At 43.3% G+C, this 24,925-nt stretch overlaps 1 protein-coding gene across 9 annotated transcripts in view; it reads right to left on the reverse strand.

Moving 5' to 3' along the window:
- The window catches only part of TRAPPC9 (trafficking protein particle complex subunit 9), a 622,816-nt gene that overhangs the window by 590,757 nt on the left and 7,134 nt on the right, over positions 1-24,925 (reverse strand). For 7 of the 9 annotated variants that reach the window (XM_005613305.3, XM_005613304.4, XM_005613301.4 and 4 more), the window contains exons 2-4: positions 18,262-18,855; positions 9,705-9,850; positions 7,947-8,075 (exon numbers count right to left, since the gene is read on the reverse strand). In XM_005613305.3, the coding sequence (XP_005613362.1) occupies positions 7,947-8,075; positions 9,705-9,850; positions 18,262-18,845 (859 nt within the window). In that variant the 5' untranslated portion in view covers positions 18,846-18,855. Of the gene's footprint in view, positions 1-7,946; positions 8,076-9,704; positions 9,851-15,861; positions 18,856-24,925 lie in introns of all 9 variants that reach the window. The other 2 variants (XM_070221874.1, XM_005613306.3) reach the window with 1 other exon arrangement.

Genomic DNA, 24,925 nt, shown 5'->3' on the forward strand with positions numbered 1-24,925 from the left:
TGCCAAATGGCAAAGGAAGAGTAATTCATTTGCGCAAATATATGAAATATATGCTCACACCTTGAAATAGGGGATAAAAGGTACCAGAGGTTAGACAGAACTTATCACTACCCTCCTAAATTTCACACTTGCACATGCACACACACACCCTCACGCACACCCACACAATGAATTACTGGACATTTCACAAGCTAAAGATTTCCAACTTTGAGAAGATAGCTTTGTAATTAGCTTAAAATACAAAATGGTTAATCTCATTATTATCAAGAAGCTTTTGAAAGTCTTGATCATCTGCTAAACTATCCAAATATCAATGATATTTGATCCAATCAGCCTTCTCTGTAGAATGTAATTTCCCAAGATGCCAAAACACACCCTAAGAGTTTCTGGTTCCAAGAGTCATGTTTATCATTAGCTATGATCATTTTTAGACACATTAACAAGAATCAAAAAGGTATGTCCCAATAACAGATATTCTTACTGAAATAGCGTATCCATTCAATTGTCTATATAGGGAACAGGCCCCATGATCATGGTCCTATTTAAGAGCTATTTTGTGTATGTCAATCTCTATTTTTAAATGCAGACTAAAAATCACTGCACTCTATAGAAGCCACAATTCTAATAAAAAACAGGTGCTTGCTATTGAATACCAACTATACGCCCAGCACAGTGCTCGACAACCATCAGGTGTGGTTCTCAGAGCAGCCCCACAAAGTAGACCGGGATGATGGACCCCGCTGCAGAGGGAGAATGAGGCATGCTCCACCGCCCCACTCTCCACGATGCCACGCCCACGACACGAGCTGACAGATCTGAGCTGAAGAGACATGCAGCCATGTGGAGCCTTGGGGGACTCTGGGTTTCCAGATAACCCTAAAAGCTTTTTGTTCAGTGAATAACCCGGTCACATAAATTATCCTGTGCCATGTCCTTTAAATAGGGAATACAACTGAAACTTTTTGATGCCTCAGAGTCATTATCACAATCATCAATTATTTGACCTCTCAGCGTCCAGTAAGGAACTGGGCCCCATGCTAAGTGCACTCAGATTACAGGGCTTTTAAAGCTATTTTATTCAATTTGTAAAAATCTCTCCTGTCTCATGCCTCACACAGGCAGTTGACTATCATTCTCACTCGAAACAACCCCTTTCGGCTTTTTAAATTCTCCTCATCTAATCCAATGTGGATCTGTAAGCCACCTGGCCCAGATAATTTTTTCAAAAACCAAAGAAAAAGTTCAACCATGAAAAAATGGACAGCTTTTTACCAAATGGACTTTCATATCTAATTGGCTTCCTGGAAGCCCTTTTTTTTATTGAACTCACTTCCAGGTACTTAATAGTTTTCTGATTGGTGCGAGTAACACATGGACGTTGCTATCTGATTATGTGGCCTACTCAGAAGGCTTCTTAAAAAAAATAAAATAAAAAATTTTTAAAAAGAAAGCTTCCTGTCTTGTGTGGGTGGGAGGGGGAATAACAACGAGTGCTGTTTGAAGAAATCACACGATGAGAAGGAGGGGCACCCTCCAGCCAGGTCTCCACAGGCAGAAGCACCTTGATGTGCTCAGATATGTGGTGATCAGCACCATTCGGCTCCAATGAACTAATTTCACATTAACCAGACTCATCGGAAAGTGATGTAAGACAACCAGAGGCTTAACTTATTAATGTAACAGGAGACAAAAAATTATCAGGCAGAGTTCAACAATCGGCACATCTTCTCCCCACGGCACCACCACAGGCAGGAGGCTGTACGGCAAGCATGGACAGAAGCAGATCGAGCGGAGTTTTCTAGATTAATTTGACGGACTGAACTTCTGTTACAGGGACAGACCTGCTGCCTAGACAAACGACTGATGCTGATCACAGTGCAGTCTGCGTGGACCACGGCCCAGACCAACTGTGAACACTTGTGTAACTCTCCCTTTCCTGCCCTCTCTAGGCTGGCCAACCCCCTGCCTGATGCATAGATGTACATATAGATCTACAGACATGCTGATACTACTGAACCCCCAAAGCCAATCTCTGGGGGCCTGGAAGCCAGACTGCCAAGGTTTAAATCCCAGCTCTGCCACTTCCTAGCTCTGTGACCTTGATCAGGTTACTCACCCTCTCTGTGCCTCAATGTCCACATCAGTAAAATTGGGATAATAACCAAACCTACCTTATTGGGTTGTTGTGAGGATTAAAAGATTAAATCAGTTTATATAAAATGCTTAGAAAAGTCTGTAGCACGTTTTAAGTGCTCAACAGATGTTAACTATTAAGGTGATTTTATAAATCTCCATTCCAATTGTCTTTTGCATTTCCTTGCTAGTCCACGTGCTAAAGGATAGCCTTATTTCCCTATTTACCAATTCTCGGGAAGCGCCTTTCTGTCCATCCCGGGACCTCTTTAAACTGAGGCAAAGGGACACTTCCTCCCTGTTCCTCTGGTTTCCACGAGGAAGGCCTTTCCCTCAAAATTCCTGACTCGGGACGTGGAGGAGCCGAGCACCCTGGGTGCTTCCTGAGGGTGCCCTGCACCCGAGGGAACAGGAAGGGTTTCACATGCCCTGCTTGTCTCCCAAACTCCCTAAACTCATAAATCACTCCATTACGCGAGGAGGACTAGCAGTGGGAGACAAGCTGGACACGTCTCCCACCTCCACGCCCTGAGTATGACAGCGGCAGGTCCTCTCATAGGACGGCCTGCTGTGGCCCAAAGCTGCCTGGGACTGGCTGAGTCTGTCCAGATCCTGGATAGAGAATTAAGTTACCCATTTTCCTGTATCCCTAAAGTTCACGGAGAATGTGGCCTTATCAGTAATAAAGGTGACATTTACCTCCACCTGCCTACTCTTTTGTCTCATCTCTCAATTGCCTGGTGGAGAAAATTGGACTGTAATTATTGGGCCCCCTTAACCCTCAACGTATACTAATTAACTATAATTCAATGGTTTCACGTAGGTGCAGGGTGGCTGCACAACGTCCCTCTCTCTGATGCTGCTGCTAAATCACGAGTATAGGAACTACCGATCCTCTTCAAAGATTTCACTCATTTCTTAACTGAATTTTTCCTGATAAAAATCATATTTTCCTATTTTAATTTCTTAGTAACCAAAGACTATAAAATCATGGCTTCATACAAAATAATAGCTAAATTTTGGGAGATCTTTTATGAAACAACCACTGTTCTAAACACTTTACTTAATTTCTCTCTAATATTGACAATTCTACAAAGACAATATTAGCATTCCCATTTTACAGACAAGGAAAAAACTGAGAAAGAACTGACTCAAATTTGCATGACTGCACACTCAAACCCAAGTCAAAAGACTGGGCTCTCTCCACGATAGCAAATGACCGCCCATTAATTAACATACAACAGTAAGTTCAATACTCAGAGAGTTCAATTCGTTTTTCAGCTTTAAGGTGCTCCAGAGACCTTTTCTATCTTTTTTATAAGATCATGGCTGACTGGTTTCTAATATTGGAAGAAAAGTCTAATTTCGCCATTGTTCGCACAGCAAGTCTGAAATTTTCACGCTGAGATGAGAGAATAAAAATAAGATATAACTAGAATACTTTTTCTAGGTATCCAGACATAATGGACATTGTGCTATGCTGAAGCATTAAACAAAGAAATCAAATTAAAGGAACGTTGTCTTCTTTTACAAACAGGAAAATTGACTTTTAAAAGTGCAACAGCGCCACCTATGGCCAAAAAAGGCTTCCCAAGTTGCTGGAAAAGATGCAACCAAAAAATTGGCTGCATATAAGCAATGATCAGTAAGGATTTTAAAAATAGGATGCTCAGAGACCATAACTAAAAGCTTAGCTAGCACATACTGAATTCTACTTCAGGGAAGGGAGTGGAAGTCAGTACTTAATCTTAAATCTTTAATGATGCTGAATATAAACAAAAAACACAGGATCATGGTAACTAATCTTAGAACAGGAAGGAATCTTAGGCACTCAGTCCAGCCTCTTCACTTTACAGATAGAGGGGTGAGACCCAGGGAATCTGTCCTTCTAGCAAGCTGTAGCAAAGCTTACTCCTACACCTTGTCTCTTGCACTATACCAAAAACCAAGGGATCTATACTAACCCTATATTCATAAAAGTCACATCTGCATTTTTCCAATAGTGGGAAGTCTAAGTCTTGCAAAATACTTCCCAAAGGGCTAGTAACTACACAACACACAATTTTATTGAAATACAAAAACGTTTATTGACATATTAAAACAGCATGAGCTCCCTTTTATTCTCTCTATAAAGGAAAAGTGACAGATGTCGAATCAACAGTTTAATTTTTTTTAACCTACTAAGGTACAGAAAAAAAATCAAAATTTTCTTCAATCACCAAAGAGATAAGCTTATTCCCTGAAAACAGCTCAATATCAATTTTTCTAAACTTAATCGCTATGGTCAAATTCCTAGTGATTTAAAGGTTTTAGTGGACGATTACATGGCAATATGAATTCTGAATTGTAAAAATATACATTCTGTACACATAATATTTAAGTTCTTCTGCTTAAGGCAATTTAGCTATTCCCTATCCTACTAGAATGACACTGATTTCATCAAAATTTCATATCACACTAAAAGAAAGTAACTGAATCCTTATCACTTTAAATCATATTCATATATATCATATGCATATACGTGTTGAATAAGCACCAGAAATAAATCACCCTCTTCAGTATTCAAACTTGCTGCTTCTAAACAATCTATGTCATTGTGATGGCGAATTTTTATTGAGCACCTCTTAGGGGCTTTACATACATAGTATCTAACTCTCACAACCCTACAAGGTAAATAACATTATTCTAACTTCACAAATGAGGAAATATACTTAGGCCATAAGTACAAAGCTGACAAGTCCCACGTCCATAAAACTTATATATTCATCATCAGGAAAGAAAAGAGTATAGATTTTTACTTTCGCTCAACATTCACTGAATTAATCTTTTCTTCCGTACTAAAGACTACATAAAACCAATTCAGTCTTTATCACTTTTTCTCTCAACAAGCATCACTAGAGAAAAACAAGAAGTAAGTCATTAGCAATGGTAGATTTTCAAAACCCACTGCTCTTTGCATTGTAATTTTCTGTGCTTACAGAATTGAGAAAACAAAAAGATACTAACTTTTTAGTTTTTTTAGCTGAGAATAAAACATTTGTGAAAATGCACAATTTTAATCTATGCAACTCTATCTCATATTTTCACTGATAGCTCTTCTTTTAAGACCTTCTCAGGCTGAGACCACTAAAATCTGTCATTTACGAACTCACAGAATTTCAGAATACCAGTCAATGGGAGGCTGATTAGAGGAGCAATTAATGCATACTGTGCAGTCATACCAACCTGGGTTCAAGTCCGGAGCCTTCAAGCACGTGATTTGGGGCAAGTTACCTCATCTCTAAACCTCAGTTCCTCACCTGCAAAAAGGAGGCACTGATACCTACCCTCAGATACCTGTTCTGAGGTAAAACAGGAAGCATTTGGCACAGCCGCTGGCCTATGGTGGGTGCCGAATAATTCATGGCTATGTTGATAATTATGATGATGGTGATTACTGTTAATAAACTAAGATAGACCATAAAGGAGAAATAGTTACATGTCAAGAAGCATTACCTTTTGGACTGAGTGCAGAATGTCCTATTGGTTTTTTTCATAAACCAAGTTCTGTCTGTTAATTATAGACTTACAGGTTCATATACAAGTCCCCAGAAAAAAGAATTAGTGGCTTCTAACCTTTGAATACTAAGAAAGTAAAGTTCAAAAAAAAAAAAATTAAAACAAAAGGAGAATTAAAGCAAAAAGAGTTAGGGACTACAGAATTCTTTTTGAAACTAAGATGACTCAGTTTTAAGAGGGAAAAAAATCTCTTCTCAGAGGAAATCTGCTTGAATACTATGTCATCTGGATCTGAGATATCTAGAGTCTTTTAACACTATTCATGAACTCATACTACCAAGTCTTAAAACAACTTGAACAATCAACAATAATAACAATAGTATTAATAATAGCTGCTAACATTTATCAAGTGCTGGCTAGGATTGTTCTAGGAACTTTATATGTGTCTCTCGTTCACAAGAACCCTATAAGTTACTATTGTTATCTTCCTCATTTTACAGATAAGGAAATTGAGGCACAGGGAAATTAAGCAACTTGTTCCAGGTCACGCTGACATTAAATGACGCCTGTATTTCTTCTGTTTTGCTGTTGAAAAAGGAACCTGAGATATAAATTCAAGGAAGAATGTTAAATAATTAGTTTGTCTGGTCTTCACCTCAGATAGTAGACGCCATAAATTCCTGATGTAAGACGAGGTTGCCACTACAAACTGAATAATCTTGAAATTAATTATCCAAGATGAAGTAACATATCTGTTCACGCTGTCAAGCCCATTAATGCATCTGGACCCCCCACTGCTGGAAAGGGAGTAACACTATCACTGATGTAAGGAGATAAGCGCTCTCTCAGCTCTAGTCTGGGTTTCACTGGAGGTTTTCCCCAAAGACGGTCTCCAACAGTAAAAGTTCTCAAGGTTCTTACACTATGTAAAGCTAAATAAAGACATTTCTCTACTATAGACAGAGCAGTTTTTCAAAAAAGCTTAAAACTGTTTTTGTCTACACTCAGCAAGGGGCAAAAATGAAACACTTTCCAAGACTCTCGAGTCTCACTAATCACATCCACAGAACAGCCTCGGTGCATTATAACTCTTCAGATCACAGGGGACAAAAAACAACCTCCAGCAAAAGGACGCCCATGGAGAGCACAGAAAACTCTCTTCTAAAGAGAACATAAGGCACGTTTTCACCTCTCTGAGTGTGCTGGAGATTTTAGCATCTGGTCACTGACTAGAGAAGACAATACGACTTAAAACGCCGTAATCTCATACCAGAGACAGCACTTATAACGACAAGGAATAACACAGGTGGTGAACACTGACGGAACATCTCAGGTCAGAACCAAAGCTCAGGAAAGGCAGGAGCTGAGAGATCCTCAACCTCAGACTTTCTATGTCACTTCTCAGCCTGCTTTACTTTCCTCCCAAATAACTGAGACACCACTGAAACCATTAGGAATGCTGTGCTGAAGAGCAATAAAATATCTTCGAGAACCATTATAGATTCATCTAAGCAGTTCTACAAAGAGCGCGCCCAGATTCAGACTGTGCGGCTACTGTAACTGGTTCGGAAAGGCCGGCTCTGCATTCTTTGCTGGTGATAGGGGATGGCATAATGCAGGAAAAAAAGAAATTTAAGGCTCTTCCCCAACCAATACATGCCAACTACCGTAGGCTTTCTCTTTGAGGAAAAAGGTATCTAAAAATCTCATGGATTAAAAAACACCTGGCAGTTTTGTGTATAGCCTTGATCTCTGCATTCTATGTTATTATCTTTGTGATCTGTGCAATATGACAACTATATCCTGGCAAGTTCATTCATTAACAGTCAAAAGGGTCAAGTTTATTCAACAAGCATTTGTGGGTCTGCTCCTCCAAAGAAGACTTTTCACTCTTCATTGGTGCTAACAAACATAAGCAAATCAAATTTAACTCATTAAGAGAACTTCAAGAACCAGGAAAATAAGAAACAGCCCCCAGGCCCTCATTTAGCTATTAATCATAATTTTCATAACTCACAGAAATTATAAAAAAGACCCAGAAACAGAACTTCAAGGTTGGTCTACCATGAAATTTTATGCAAGTTTTCCAGGAATCAACCAATCATTGTACTCTATTAACATTATTCAATAAGATTCAAGAAGATCAATAAATATCCAATAAAATCAGAAGAAAATGTCTCATGTGCAAGATTTCTGATTCAACCGATTTTATACTTTAAACAATAGTCAGCTTTAACTCAGAGGGACAAGTAGTAAATTACTCCCACTTGCAAGACCGTAGATGAGGCCAGGTCAGAGGAAAGAGCGGAGCTTACCCGGTCGATGTCTGTTGGCTGCTTCAGCAGGAAGAGAGCTGCCCTGACACCTTCGAGCTCCAGTCTTACCACCAGTTCCAGCAGGATAGTGATAGATGACAGAAGCTGAACATAACCCTTCAAGGGCAGCTGGGCATTAAAAAAAAAAAAGTACAATTAGTAAAGTTAGTGGCCCATCATTAGCTCAAATTGCAACGGCTAAGAATGATTTGAACAGATAATGTGGAAATGCCAATTTTTCCCCAAAACAAAGATCTCCACACACCTTCTTTAGGAACCCTACCAACCCTGGTGACCACTCTCTGGGTGTGAGGTACACAAGTGGGTACCATGCCTTCTGGATAAGTACCTGCTGCAGAGGCCCTAATGCTATAGCTCGAGGGGATATAGTTATATTCCACCAATCAACAACAGGTATTTATAGACTTCTCTTTCAAGAAAACTAAGTAAAACTCATATTCTGTCTTTCTCACCCTGCTTAACCCTTTATCTCTTTCTTTCTTTTCCGCCATCTCTTCCTAGTTCTCACTCCTTCTCTTTCCTACTTTTATTTCTCTATCCTCTTTAAGAAGCCAAATTATGAAACCTAAGTCCACTTTAAATATTCTTATATTTAATGTGTTCTACAGCACATTGTTAAGCTTCCATCAAAGAACTTTCTTGGTTACTTCACTCTGACTTGTATTATCATAAGTGACCGACAGACTAAACCGCTTCCTCAAGGAAAGAACCCTACTTTAATTCTTACTCACACAACATTCATTTAACAAGAATTTATGGGACATCTACAATATGCCAGATGATGGAGACACACAGACCATGCCTCCCACTCCCATGAGACAGTCCCTGAAGGAGAAAAACAGCTAAATACGCAATTCCAGCACAAAGGGTTAGCTCCATAATAGACAGAGTTCTGTACACCCTTTGCCTGGAGGGGTCATAAAAGGCTGCCCTTTGAAGTAGGTTTGTTGTTTTGTTTTGATTTAGTTTTTCAAATTGAGATATAATTCACATACCATAAAACTAACCCACTTAAAAGTGTACAATTCAGCAGTTTCTAGTATATTCACAGTTGTGCAATCAGTACCACTACCTAAATTCCAGAACATTTTCATCACCCCAAAAGAAAGCCCAAACCCTTTAGCAGTCACTCCCCAGCCCTCCTCCACCCAGGCCCTAGCAACCTCTAATCTGCTGTCTGCCTCTGTACATTTGCCTGTTCTGGACATTTCAGATAATTGGAATCATAGAATATATGGTCTTTTGTGTCTGGCTTCTTGTACTTAGCATGATTGTCAAGGTTTGTCCATGTTGCAGTGGTATCAGTATTTCATTCATTTTTAACATTCCACTGAACATTTGAACATTCCTGAGTAACTGTACAGATATATCACACAGTGTTTCTCCATTCATCAGCTGATATACAGATGAAGAATGAGTGTAAGAGGTGACAGATGTAGGGAATGGTATTCTAAGCAGAGGACAAGTTGTACTAAAAAACAACGAAGGAACAAGGAGAGGCAGTGGGTTTTCGAGGAAGTACATGCGGGTTTCAGCAGGACTGCAGTGCAGGCCTGGTGGGGAAATGGCAGGAGATAAGGCGGGAAGTTACCCCAGGCGATGCCCACAGCAACCAGCGCAGCTGACTGCTTCTCCTCCCTGATCTTTTATTTTCAGAGCTATTTTTTCTGTTTTCTCTTATTTGAAATAACAGCTGCCATAATTATATATCTGATCATTTTCATCAGATAATCTTACCTCCAAGCCACAAAAAGTCATTCACTGAGCGGAGAAGTTCCACCGACATGTGGTAATGTACCAAGGAGTCCTGCAGCATCCCGGCCTGAAGACATAAGTCCCCCACATGTTTCCGCATGCGTCCTTGGCATCTCTTCTTGTAATGTCTAAAAAATAAAATGCACGGAAATGAATCACTGTTAATGCACGGCTTCTACCCCAAAAGTACACTGGCTAAGCACTATTCAACTCTCTCACTACAAAAAAATTGCTAAGAAGGCAACATTAGGCTCTATAATTGAAAGCCAGAAACTAATCATTGCCAGGTACGTGAGCTGGAAAGGTCCTAACTTCAAAAACTACTGCCAAGTTATTTTCTAAACGTAATAGGTACCTAGGACTTCTACCATACATTTCACTTAGACAATAGTAGGTAGGATTCCTCTTTCCAAATTTTCCAATTGCAACATTAGCACAAGAAAGTTTATGTTTCAGCTTTTTAAAAAATCAATTATCTTCCAGTTTCTTAACTTGAAACCTATTATTATTTTATAAAGAGAGCTATGTGGCATATTATAAGCCAACCACTTGGTTTTTGCAAACAAGACCTCTATCTTCAGTATTTCAGAGCAAACTTTAATAATGCTTTGAGAGGGTGGGGCCTGAGCACTCACCAACAGCTCTTTAAATATTGGCAAGGATGTGGTATTAAATAATGCAAAGGTTTCTAACTCCCTATCAACTCAGAAACCAAAGAAACTATGCCGAAATCTTCCTTTATCAATTTTAAATATTCCTATTCTTTTTAATATTGAATTTCCTAAAAGATACGATTTTTTTCTAAGAAAAATAGCACCTGCATTAAACTTTCCCTGACCAAGAAAGCAATCTTATCAAGAATAAAAACCCCAATAGAAATCCAAAAGATGAGAAGTTTCTAGCTATTTTCTTTTTTAAAGATTGGCACCTGAGCTAACAACTGTTGCCAATTGCCAATCTTTTTTTTTTTCTTTCTGCTTTTTTCTCCCTAAATCCCCCCAGTACATAGTTGTATATTCTAGTTGTGGGTCTTTCTAGTTGTGGCACGTGGGACGCCGCCTCAACGTGGCCTGATGAGCGGTACCATGTCTGCGCCCAGGATCCAAACCATCGAAACCCTGGGCCGCCATAGCGGAGTACACGAACTTAGCCACTTGGGCACGGGGCCAGCCCTGAGAAGTTTCTAGCTAAATGAATGTTATTGACAGACCTCAATGCAGAGTTAAATCCCATCATATCTAACTCGAACGAGCTCAACACACTCTTTGGCTACCCTGGAACTTAGCTTTTCTGTTCCAAATGTTGGGTGAACTAGGATTATCACATAAGGCAGAGAGGGAGAGAAGAGGGAACACCAGCGTCCATTTGTTTTCTTCCAAGCCACACAGCAGTGTCAGGACAGCCGCACCAACAAGCCTTCCCATAAGAAAACACTACAGCTGTACTGCCCCTGCCATGCCCAACCAGGCCCCCCACACCTCTCTCTCCCAGAGGTCACCCCAACAGCCTTCTAATGATCTCTCCGACCCTCCCCATTCTGTACCAGCCCTCCCCTCTGTCCCTACTGCCTATACACACACACCACACACAACCACACACCCCTACCACACACACATACACACATCACACACATACACACACACTCCCCACATGCACACACACCACACACACATATACACATCACACACATACACACACCACACACAAATACATTCACACACTACACACATACACACACCACAGACACACACCATATGCACACATATATCACAGCCCACATACACACACACACACACACACACAGTTGGAGTGGCCTTCCCAAAGCACAAATCTGATTATGTCACTCCCCCACTTCAAACTCTTCAAGCGCTCCCCAACACAGCCCTAGCCCCCTCCCACGGCTCCCGCCTCCCCTCCTAGCACCGCCCCCTGCCCTCTCCAGCCTTCCTCCAGTACCAGAGTCCCCAGTGACCTCAGGTTCCACCTGACCCTTTCTGCCTAGCTACTTCCCACTCTCCTGAGGGCTCATTTGGACTACCAGTTTCTCAGGGAAGCCTTCCTGCCTCCGGCCTCTGCACTTTGGGTTAGGGGTGCCTGCTGTGTTCCTGGAATATTCTATGCTGAATCACCTTCTGACATTTGTAAGCTCCAAAAAGGTCAGTATACTTTGTTTACTGTTGTGTGTCCATCCCTCTCCCCTGGACACTCAGCCGTGTCTGTTATGAGTAAACAAATGAATAGATGGGTCTCAAAAGGGACCAAGAAAACCAGGATTACCTCTCCTAAAGGTCCCTCCCTGCTGACATCCCTCACAGCCTCCCTCTGTTGTCAGTTTTAAAAACCAAGTTCCTGCAAAGCCCACATGACCAGGCCCTCTCCTGATAGGCGTCCTCCTCAGCAGGAGCACGCCCACCCTGAACTCCGGGAGATGGACCACTTAGAGCTTTTCAGCACAGGGTGCTCGCCCAGGCCCCACCCCACAAGCCTCCAGGCCTCTGCCCAGGCTGCTTCTGCCACCTGAGCCACCATCCCTGCCCTTCACCTGGCTGACTCTTACTCTGCCTTTAAAACTAAATGCAGAGGGCTCTTGCTGCAGGAAATCTTCCCTGGAGATGTCCTGTAGCTCTCAGCTGGGCTGCCCTCCACAACAGGATTGCAGTCACTATCCGGGTATCTGTCCATCCCTCCGTTAGGACCATGAACTCTCTGAGGGCACTTGGGAAGAGGAGAAAGAGAAGAGGGGAGGAAGGAGCCAAAAGCCAAATCACAGCCCAAGTCCCTAATGTGAGGACTTTCACTTATGTGTCACACGCCACTGGACTCATCAGGGGAAAAGGTCCCCCAAACAACTGTGAAAGCATCTTACTCTGACAGCAACATAATGCACTGTGTAGGCATTCTTTATCTTCACCTGATATAAAATGATAGCAGAGAATAATATAAACTGCACAGAACTTCAGGGAATGCGCCCCCTGGACTTAGGAGGAACAGAATATTACTACATCCAACTCACAGAAAGGCAGTTCCTGTGCCTCTCCAGCCCCAAGGTGGACCACGCTTAAGTTCAGAAGCCTCTAAGGCTTACTTTGCACTCACGCATCATTTACAACCAGGTCACGGTTGAAGTGAAATGAAAACACACGTCTCTGGGACATAAAGCGCTTCGATGCCACCTAACCATCAAAAGAGCCTGAGCTTCGTGAAATAGACCTGCAGCACTTCAATGAGGGACGTTTTTCTGAGAGGTTTCAAAACTGATCTACTTTATCATTACAACTCTAACAGGGAGGTAACAGAATTCATAGAGAGAACAGGCCCGTGTTTGAATTCTGCTTCAGCATTTACTAGCTGTGTGAGGCTGGACTAATTACTTAACTTCTCTGAGAATGCTTCCCACTCTGCAAAATGGGTCTGCCACCGGCCACCTCGGATGGCACTGATACGACGTGAATGAAGTACGCTGGCAGGACGGCTGACTGGTGCCTGACATAGAGTCCTGTGGGTTCCCACCTCGCTCCCCTCCTCCTTCAGACTTGTATTGCTCCCCTAATAAGTATCAAGCCCCTGTGACAGACTGTCCTATGCATCTTGTATCCACCTAGTACAGTGCCTTACACTTAGAAGGATCAAAAAAGAACTGTTTCCTTGATAGAAGCTATCAATGTTCTTAAGAGGTTTGTTTTTAAGTCTAATTTTGGGGAAAAGACTATTCCAGAACTATCCAAAAATCCTTCTACATGTCAGCTCCTCTCTCCTCAGGCCCCTATCCCATCTGCCTTTTGTTCCATGGAAAAGACAGTCCACTCGGCTGGGACCCTCCTCAGGCCCTTCCCCCCGCCTCCAGGATGAGGGGCACTCCGTCTTCTCCTCACTCCCACGCGACTCCAGCTCCTGAGGAGGCTGGCCTCCTCCGTGCTGCTGCCAGAGTGATCTTTCTAAGATGCAAATCTGCCCACATGATTGCCTTCAGATTTCTTTAGCAACTGCCCCCCACCCCCAAGCACCTTTAGGATGAATAGCAGCTGCTCCTAAAATCCCAAACTCCTTAGAATACTACGAAAACCTCCACGACCTGGGCTTTCCTCCGACCCCCCTGGGTCACATCAGAGTACCCAGGGATCAGCCCTGGACCTTCCTCCCGCCTTTGTCTACACCTCTCTAGATGAGCTCATCTACAGTCACAGTTTTAAATACAAGCTAAATATTGACAACTCCCAAGGTATACCTCTGGGCCCGCTCCTTCATCTGAGCTCCAGGCTCACAAATCCAACTGCCTCTTTGAAATTGTCACTTCAATGTCTAACAGGCATCTAAAAAACATGTCCAACACTTACTCTGCAATCTGATACCCAGCAGGTACCTCCCAGTCTTCCCCTTTTCAGTAAGCAGCCCCACCACATGCCCAGGTGTTCCCGTCAAAAGCCCAGGTGTCATACCTGACTCCCTGTTTTCCTCACCGTCGCCCCCACACTGAAATCAGTGGCAAGTCCTGTCATTTCTGAAGTATACCCCAGCTTTGGTCCCGCAGGACCACCACAGGACACAACCAGCTCACAGCAAAAGTGTGCTGAGTCATGGTCCTCTGGAGGGTGCTCACTGAAGAGGGATGTCTCTCCGGGCACCCGTTACTTGGGGAAGCCACTTGAGACCCACACAGGAGGCCAAGAGGACGGTCCAGGAAAAGGAACTCATGGTTCTCCCATGGTCTGAACTCCGGAGGGTCCGAGGTCTAGGAGAGCTCCCAGTGAGAGGACACACCTGCCATAGGTGAGCAGGTGAGAACGGAAGGACCCAGGGAAGGCTATTCTCCCAGTGATGCCCCCGGATCTAGTAAGCAACGGGAAAGGCCCTGTGGTCCAGGGCGTCACCCAGCCATCACAGGGTCCCTGCCCTCCATTTTCAAAGCCAGACAGCTTCAATTTCTTGTACTTGCTACACTTATTTCTGTTTTGTTCCCCAGAACACGCTGGAATCTTTCAGAAAGTCTGGCCTGTCTCAATGGAGACAAAGTAAGTGAAGCATGAAAGTGATAACATTTGGAACAGATCATTAAAGGAAAAACAAGGCCGTCTGGCCAGCATGGTGGTGGCAGCAAAACTTTTCCCCATGAGTGAGATGGACCAGGGGGAAGAATACGAGGCCCTAGGTCAGCCAAAGATTCTCCCCTCAGGGCTACCCTGGGTGTTGGAGTTTCACTACTGCAAACTAATGACATGCCCATCAGTGATGGACATTAGGCTCAACAATTACAGAAATAGCTATTTCTTCCCAACGCAGGGTTAAAAGTAAAAGCGGGAACAGGTAAGGGCCTGCAGATTGCCAAGGGGGGCCTGAGGGGGGCCTAAGGTGGGCCCCAGAGCTGACTCTGAGCATTACTGGCTAAGGCACATAGGGAATGGCAGTCAGTTACAGAGGTCCTGTGTCCACAGATCCAAACACACTAGCTATTTAGGAGACGGCCTTATTTTCCTGATCCTTGGAGAAGTCACTGTCATAAAAGGGGCAAAAGACTGGTATAGAGTTGAGAATAGCCTCTGTCCCTTTACGAAGGAAGGTGGCTACGGTGAAGTCAAATCAACGGCATGCTTGAGGGGAAAGCAAAAGAAAATCTGGTAACCGCTTCTTCCAACAGCGTCCCTTTGAGGCCAGCATAGTCTCGCACTGGCCACACCTTTACCAGTGACTGCTGGTCGATAAGCACCATCATGCACATCACACAGCAACAGCCAAGAATCACGTGCCTAATGCGTTCATTTAAAAGCCAGAATCAAGCAAGGCACTGTGGTCTTAGACTTTCCGAGTTAAAATAGCCCGTGAAAAATCCCTCTGCAGCCGCCTAAATCAATTAGCATCTCATGTCCTCAATACAAACAAAAAATTAATAAAGGCTCATTTGTCACCAAATACTAAGTAAGACAAAACAAGTTCCCCAAAGCAAGTATTTTAACAGACATCAAACACCAATAGGTTATGCACTAAAAAAGCTAAAATTTTTAAGAATTAGAAAATAAAAAGATGACCAATATAATAGATGGATCTAAGCAGCAGTAAGTTTTCATTTTTTAAAGCAATGGAGGCAATGGGAAGGCAGCGCATAGGGAAATCTAGCTATTTTCAAGGCAATATGTTCACAGCCTACCTTTTCAGACCCAACAACACACTCACAGGGCGGTATGATAGAAAAAAAAAAGGAAAAGAAAAGAAAGAGGAACAAGCAAAAATTAGAAACACACAAGAACAAAAATAACTTCGACAGCTACAGCACTATGTGTACGAGAATTCACCGGGGGCTTTCATGAGCTGGGTCTTATGTGAACCCTGAAGTAAAACCCACCCACCCCCAGTGCTCCTGGGACGTCGGCCCACCTGCCATGGGGCCCATCAGTGTGGTCAGTGCATCAAACCAAACTACATCTAGAGATTTCCTTTCAAGCTGCAAAATACGATCTCATTTCAGGTTGGACACTTTTTATCACTCCTACCAAGAGATGTACGAGAGTTAGGCTCCGTTCCTGCACCAAATCTTTTGAAAAACTAGAGAAGTATGGAGCCTTGAAAGCAACAATGATTAACAGAGATTAGAGGAGAAGGTGCTTGATTTGAGGTCACTGGTGTCATTATCCCACTGAAGTTCAAATGACGGCTGAGTGTTTACAGTACAGCTAGAATAGAAAGGACCCACTGGGAGGGAGGGTTAATCCACTGCTGTGTTTCCAGTGCCTAGAGCCGTGCCTGGCACCTGGAGGCTCTCGATAAACACTTGTTAATATTATTAGCCACTACGCACCAGGCACGGTGTCCCGAAACAGTCTTCCTACTCCCGCCAAATTGTGAGCACAGATTTAAAAAGGCAAAACAAGCTGGGATTCTCTGGTGGGTCTGCAACCTCAAAGCCAACGAGTCTCTGAGCCAAAAATGTCACCAGCACCAGAGGAGTAACAAAGGAGAGGGCACTAGTGGTGCACTGTGCAGACCCACTTTCTAAGGGATGACGACCACCGGTGCCTGCCCCGCCTGATGGCCCAGGAGGCCCAACAGGTGAGGTAAAAGGCTTTTGAGGTGCTCTGGTGCATACAGCAGCTTTGTCCCTCAGCAGCTGCCCAGGCCCCTAAAACTGCCCCCTCAAATCCAAGCAATAAAAGGGGGGCGCTGGCAATGCAGATCACAGGGCCACTGCAAGGATTAAGTACAGGTCGTGGGTATGACATGCCTTGTCCTTTCCCAAGGCCACATAAACATGTCCGGGTAAGAAAATAAAAATTACTCCAGACCCTGCAAAGTCACACATGCAGGTGTGACTTGTGCTACTCGGTGCTTCTTACTTGCAGGGCTGGCCTGGGCCTATTTTTTTCTCAACTCTGTGACATCTTCTCCTCCGACTTACCAACACCCAGAAAGTCAGTGTTTGATCTTAGGTAAATTCAAGAAACATACTGAGGGCCTTCTTTGCAGTGGGCACTCTGCCAGCATGTACACTGTGTCATTTAGTCCTCACCTTGGAGACCATTGCCCAAATTCCACAGAGGACGGAGGAGACTCAGTGCCCAAGGCACGAAACCAGAGAGACACCGCTACCCCACACTCTCCCCAGCAAAAAGGACGACCTCTTGGAAAGAGCTGCAGCCTAAGCTTGCATCTCGTCCTCTTGTGCCCAACACATGCCAGAATGGCAATACAAGAGAACAGAGCAGAGGGCAGAGAAGAGCTAATTGCAATGCTGGTGCAAAGTAAAGCTGTTGACTTAATCACAGGGTAAATGTGAGGACTGACCTTTTCCTGCTCTGTCCAACACTCCCTGTTCTACAGAGAACATAAACACGCTCTCCTCTGCTCGCAAAGCGAGGAATCTGACGCTGTGGCTACCAGGTAGGGACAAGGGGCCAGACCCATGCCGAGTGCTGGGTGTGGGAGGCAGGAGACACAGGCTCTGCTTCCTGCTCAGCTAGCACCTAGCTCTGTTGCCTCTCCAGACTCAGCGTCTCATCTATAAACCCAAGGGATGAGACCGAATAAAAGTTTTCAAACTGTGCTCTAGGGCAGCACTGTCCAATAGAAATAAAATACAAGCCAAGTAAATAAAGCTAAGTTTTCTAGTAGCCATATTTTAAAAAACAAGCACTTGAAACTGATTTTAATAATATATTTTATTTAACCTAATATATGTAAAATATCATTTTCACATGTAATCAATATAAAAATATTAATGAGATATTTTACATTCTTTTTTCCGGACTAAGTCTCCAGATCTGATGTGCATTTTACTTACAGCACACCTCAGCTCAGACTAGCCTCCTCTCTAGTGCTCAAGAGCCACAAGTGGCCACGGTTACCATACGGGACAGCAGCACAGGGGGTCCCACGAAGGGTCCCAGCTGGAAAGGGGGAGCAAGTGTACCCACTAGCCCTAAAAGGATTTCCCTTACCCAAAGGCTTTCTAGCCCTTGCTGCAATAAAATCCCACCATTTGCTTATCCCTTCTTGCTGTAAGGAAACAACCCAAGCCCAAAGCCAAGGAACCTGGGCCCTCAGGCAGACTTACCTACTATCTGTGTCCAAGCCTACAAAGTCTTTTTTCTCAAACGGGACACAGAGAAGGGGGATCTTATCCCCAGACTTGTCCGTGGCCCTATCCAGACGCTTGGACTCGAGCACAATGAAGAGCGACTCGATGAAGTCCTCGATCCTCTTCTCTACCGTCTCACAGTCCTCGTAGTTGGGGTAGAAGGCCACATCGGTGCGTGGCTGCTCGGTGATCTCGCCCTGCAGCCCAAAGACAAAGAGCCGGGAGTCGTAGAGCGTGGAGCCATAGATCTCCTTCTGCACGTGGAACTTCTCGAAGGTCTGCGGCCAGTCCTTGGCCGAGAAGCAGTCTGTGATGGTGATAAGGCCCACAACTTTGCGGTGGGTCTGGAAGTCGCCCCACTCGTTGTTCTCGGGTGGGTAGTGGTGCCTGTAGCGGATGTAGAGCACACGCTGGGAGTCCCGCACGCTGATCTGGCTCACAGAGGAAATCCTCTTGTAGATCCTGAAGAAGTTCTCTTCCGAGACGATCCCCACAGGCTGGACCACCACAAGGAGAGTCTGGTGGTCCTCAGCACACTGCATGTAGTCAGGGACGCTCATTTTGAAGTCCCTGCCCAAAGAGAAAAAAAGGAGACTTTGAGGTGCACACTTTTGAAGGCTGTTGGCCCGCTTTGGGACACAGTGATTCTGACACTTGGCACGTGGAAGGCAGGGTGAGCCCCGAGCAAAGCTGCGGAGTACATTTTGTGCTTAGAGTGTTGCATATGGCCACCACAGCTCTTATTCACAACACCATAACCCCTGGACTAGGCTTTGAGCCCCTGCTGAAAAGGGTCTGTCTCTTATCTTTCTATTTCCAGCACCTTGCCAGGTACCGATGTAGAGTCAGTGCTCAAAAATGTTTGCTGAAAGAATGAATGAACAAATGAATGAACTGCTCCCCCATCCCCTCAGCAGGATATAATGAAAAGAACCACAGTAGAATCACCAGATCTGGATTTGAACTCCCGTCTCCCTGAGCTCCTCAGCTGCAAAATAACGGAGATAATAAAACCTGCCTTATAAGACTATGGCTGGATTAAAGGAGGTTGCAAATGTCAGGCACCTGGTACTCGGCCTGACATAAAAGCAGGGATAATATACATCTATTACCCCTCCTTTATAAACTGTACCACCCTGAGAGAGTTTTCTTACCTCTCTGAGCCAACTTCATCAGATATGAAAAGAAAACATTACCTGACTCCCAGTACCATTGAAGAATGAAATCAGATAACCCATATGAAAGCATCTGGCCCATAGGAAGTCTCAATAAATTTTGCTGAATGAATGAATGACCAAATGAATTGAAGTCCCTGCCCAAAGAGAAAAAAGAAGACTTTGAGGTGCACACTTTTGAGGGCTGTTGGCCCAATTTGGGACACAGTGATTCTGACACAGACCATCATAATGGAGATGGCATTGCCCGGAAATCAGAAGACCATGTTCAACCCCTGACCCTAAACTAACCCTCTAGCTGACCTGGGGCAGGCGGGTGTGCTTCTCTTAACCCCAGTTTAATCATGAATAAAAATGAGGATAATAGGGGCTGGCCCCGTGGCAGAGTGGTTAAATTTGCACACTCCGTTTTGGCAGCCCAGAGTTTCACTGGTTCAGATCCTGGGCACAGACATGGCACCGCTCGTCAGGCCACGGTGAGGTGGTGTCCCACATGCCACAACTAGAAGGACCCACAACTAAAATATTCAACTATGTACTGGGGGAATTGGGGGAGAAAAAGCAGAAAATAAAAAAGAAAGAAGACTGGCAACAGTTGTTAGCTCAGGTGCCAATCTTAAAAAAAAAAAAATGAGGATAATAATATATACCTCAAGAGGTTAGTGAGTCAATATTCTGGTTATGATATTATATTATAGTTTTGCAACATGGTACCATTAGACGAAACCGGGTAAAGTGTACATAGGCTCTCTCTCTATTATTTCTTAGAACTGCAGGGGAATCTACATTATATCTCAAAATAAAAAGTCTGATTTTTTTAAAAGCATATTGAGATTAAACGAGCTCACTGTATCAAATACAGAAAATACCATACAAATAGGAAAACACCTAGCCCACCAGATGCACTCAGTGAACACTGCCGCTGCACCCATCAGTAGGTTCCGACTTCACAGTATGGGGATGGGTACTCATGGCCAGAGGCAGCTGTACCCCCAAAGCTAACCAAGCTTAGGCTTCAGGCCCCACTTGCAAGAGCCCCTTCCGTGGCCCTATTTCTAACTTTTTCTTAAATAGGAACTCCAAATTGCACAACCTGCAGGTCATCAAAACCTGACTGCAAATATCATGGCAGTAGCACTCCCAGAGGAAACAACAAAATTAAAAGGCCATTTCTACAAGACCTCTGTATACTTCTAATGGCAGGGATTTCCTCCTGGACTGAGAGGAAGAGGACTGGGAGGAATTTTGGACATGCAGTCCCTGAGGCCACCTAACTCATGATGGATTTTAGATCTGAACCTTCACCTTCCACAAACTTCAAAATATACACAGACAGAGGGGTATGAATAAGATTTTTTTTACAGGAATCCCTGGCCCCTTAACATATCTTGTTTCTATCCAGAACATAAATGGTTTATATGAATATTACTTCATTTAAACCTTTAAATATCACCTCAGCTTTACAGATGAAGAAAATGAAGCAAAGAGAGATTTATTACATTGTGCAAAATCATAGAGAGGCCACGTCATAGGCAGTATTTAAACCCAAGCCCCCCACTCCACGCTCACACTCTGAAGGATGATGTCACTCTCTCCTCTGCCTCTCTCCTGCTCCCTCTCTGCAAAACTTCTCTGGAGAGTCTTTTCTGCACCACCTTGGAAAGAAGCAAAATGACAAGACCCTTCCACAAAGAGGCATGGCACCCCTCGGGAGAAGTACCAAAATCTTAAGGGTTAGGGTTGAGGAGGGAGATCTGAGACTTTTGCATTTCTCGAAAGGAGGCATGGGTTTAAAAGAAACTGAAAAACATTTATCTGGTCTAAGCCTTCATTGTGCAGAGAAGAAAACGGAGGTCCAGAGCAGATGAGGAAAGGGCCTTAGTAACAAATACTGCCTCATCACAGCACCAAGAAAGCGCTGGGCACAGCTGAGGAGATGAAGGACCTACAATGCCCAGGAGAACAAGGGTTAGAAGAAAGAAAAAGTCACGCAAAGCCTTCTTTCTACAATACTGTACAATGACGTTTCATCAAGTTATTCAATATGCTTGCATCTCAAATTAAGGTAGGCTATATCAAGGTATAACAGGTTCCAGAAATTGAGAATTTGGAAGCATAACGGAAATTCCAACCCTTACTGTGGTTTTTCCCCAATTCAAGTGAGTGCTCAGTGGATCACTCTGTGCCGGGCACTACACTAGGCATGGAGTTCTCCCAAATACAGATCTTTATTAACATGTGCACAAATCACATATAGGCCTACCTCAGAAAAGTCACCTACAGGTAGATCAAATTAGTAAAATTTAAAGTGGCATGCATTATTAGCAAAAAGGATGCTGCTGTGGCATTAGCAGTAGGTGGCAGGGAACTCTGGTTGCACCAGTCCGCCAAGGTGGTTCAAGCACTGGCTGTGACTCTGTGTGACCAGAAGTGAATCATGGAGTTTTACTGACATTTAGTTTTCTCTTTTGTGAAAGGCTATAGTTGAAACTAATGATCTGTAAATCTCATCATTCACATACCCAATGTTTAGTGAGGACTTCTTATGTGCCAGGCTCTGTACAGATGAAAAGAGAGGGTCCCAGACATATTTGTGGGTAGAAAGAATTAATGTCATAAAGATGTTAATGCCCTCCAATTTGATCTATAAATTCAATGCAATTCTGCTTATAATTCCTACTAGATTTTGCACGGAATGTAACAAGTTAATTTATGGTCAAGAATAGCCAAGAGAGTAATGTCAGCATCATGGTGGAGTGAGCTGTTCCCTTAATCTCTCCCCACTAAGTTACAACCAAACAGACATTCAGTAACCAACAGAGGATTCCCTACAAAGCACAATAGGACATCTGAGAGATCCACACAGCCATACATCTGAAGGTTGGGGTACTGGATCCCCAGGAAGCAGTGGAAGGAGGTGAGCAGATCCCCTCCCGCTCCTCTTCCCCAGCAACAGTGATCTAGGTGTTATGGGTCCTCACACAACAGCTGCTGCATGACTGAAGTGGAGGCAGGGAACAGGCAGGCCTGCACGCAAGTGCTTTCACTTTCACAGTAGCAGCCCAGTCCATGGGAATGCTCCACACCGAGTGGCGCAGCTCAGCCACCGCGTGGGCACCCCCACCAGGCGCAGCAGCCCAGACAAACCACCCATGAGCGCAGAGCAGGCCCATATGCACAAAAGAGAGCATCCCTCCCCTCCCACCTAGCACAGCAGCTCAGGTGGTCCCCGGGCAAGGCAGTGGATCTGCACCAGAGCACCTGCACATGCATGTGTGACCTGTTAAGCAGTTGCAGCCAACGGGCAGATGCAGACAAGCCCTATCAGCACAACTTCCAATAGATGCAGTACGTTCATAAAACACAGCTCCTGCCAGCCCCTAGTAGTGGCAGGAAGAATCTGCAACCTGACACTACCATTATGCACCAGCAAAGGATCACTTCATCAAACACCATGAAGAACTACATTAACACTTCAGAGCAGAAGGAAAATGACAAGTCTCCAGAAATGAATCCTGAAGTCACAGAAATTTACAATCTAAATGACAGAGAATTCAAAATAGTTGTCATAAAGAAACCCAATGAGCTACAGGAAAACTCAGAAAGACAGTTCAATGAACTCAGGAATAAAATTAATGAGTAGAAGGAATTCTTCACCAAAGAGATTGAAACTCTAGACATAAAAACAAACAAATTCTGGAGATGAAGAACACAATGAATGAGATAAAAAACAATCTACAAACCTTAAAAAACAGAGCTGACATTATGGAGGAGAGAATTAGTGATTTAGAGGACAGAAATGTAGAAATGCTTCAGGTGGAAGAGAGAGAACTAAGACTTAGGAAAAATGAAGAAATTCTTCGAGAAATATCCAACTCAATTAGGAAATGCAATATAAAGATTATAGGTATTCAAGAAGGAGAAGAGTAGGAGAAAGGAGCAGAGAGCTTGTTCAAAGAAATAATAGCTGAGAATTTCCCAAACCTGGGAAAATTCACAAGAATTTTTGTGTACAAAAATACACAAAGGCAATAGAACTCCTAATTAAATCAATGCAAAAAGACCTTCTCCAAGGCATATAACAGTAAAACTGGCAAAAGTCAATGACAAAAAAAAAATATTAAGGGCAGCAAGGCAGAAGAGAATAATCTACAAAGGAACCCCAATCAGGTTTTCAGTGGATTTCTCAGCACAAACCTCACAGGCCAGGAGAGAGGGGAATGATATATTCAAAATACTGAAACACAAAAACTTTCAGCCAAGAATACTCTATGCAGCAAAACCATCCTTCAGATATGATGGAGAAATAAAAGCTTTCCCAGATAAACAAAAGCTGAGGGAGTTCATTGCCACCAGACCTCCCTACAGGAAATGATCAAGGATGCCCTCTTCCCTGAAACAAAAAGGCAAAGGTTTACAAAGCCTTGAGCAAGGAGATAAATAGACAAAAATCAGAAAATTGCAGCTCTCCATCAGAACAGGTTAGCAAACACTTAGTTATAACATAAAAGATAAAAGGAAGGAAAGCATCAAAAATAACTATAAACATTTCATTTTAATCACAAACAAATAATTTTTGATGACAACAACAACTTAGAAGGGCAAGAGGAACGAGGTGGAACCTGATTAGGCTAATGGAGATAAGAGGCTATCAGAAAACGGACTATCTTGAGCCAATACTGATGACCTAGTAGTTAAAGTTTGGCACACTCCACTTCAGCAGCCTGGGTTTGGTTCCTGGGTATGGAATGACACCCCTCATCTGTCAGCAGACACGCTGTGGTGGTAGCTCAAGCAGAAGAACTAGAAGGCTTACAACTAGAATATACAAGTATGTACTGGGGCTTTGAAGAGGAAAAAAATTTTTTTAAGGAAAATGGATTATCTCATCTATGAGATCTTTTATACAAACCTCATGGTAACTACTAAATAAAAAATCAGAGCAGAGACACAAATCATAAATAATGAGAAAACCATCACAGAAAACCACCAAACTGAAGGGGGAAGTCACAAATACAAGGGAAGGGAAATATAAAACAACCAGAAAACAAGAGATAAAATGGCAGTATTAAGCCCTCATATATCAATAATCACTCTACATGTAAATAGATTGAATTCTCCAATCAAAAGACACAGAGTGGCAGGATGGATTAAAAAACAAGAACCAACAATATGCTGCCTCCAGGAAACACATCTCAGCTCTAAAGACAAACACGGGCTCAGAGTGAAAGGATGGAAGACAATACTCCAAGCAAATGGCAAACAAAAGAAAGCAGGTGTTGCCATACTTATATCAGACAAAGCAGACTTTAAAATAAAAAAGTCAACAAGAGACAAAGAGGGGCAGTATATAATGATAAAAGGGACACTCCACCAAGAGGACATAACACTTATGAATATGTATGCACCCAGAACAGGAGCACCAAAGTATATAAAACAACTATTAATAGACCTAAAGGGAGAAA

Source organism: Equus caballus, chromosome 9 (assembly GCF_041296265.1).
Source record: "Equus caballus isolate H_3958 breed thoroughbred chromosome 9, TB-T2T, whole genome shotgun sequence".
Lineage (NCBI taxonomy): Eukaryota > Metazoa > Chordata > Mammalia > Perissodactyla > Equidae > Equus > Equus caballus.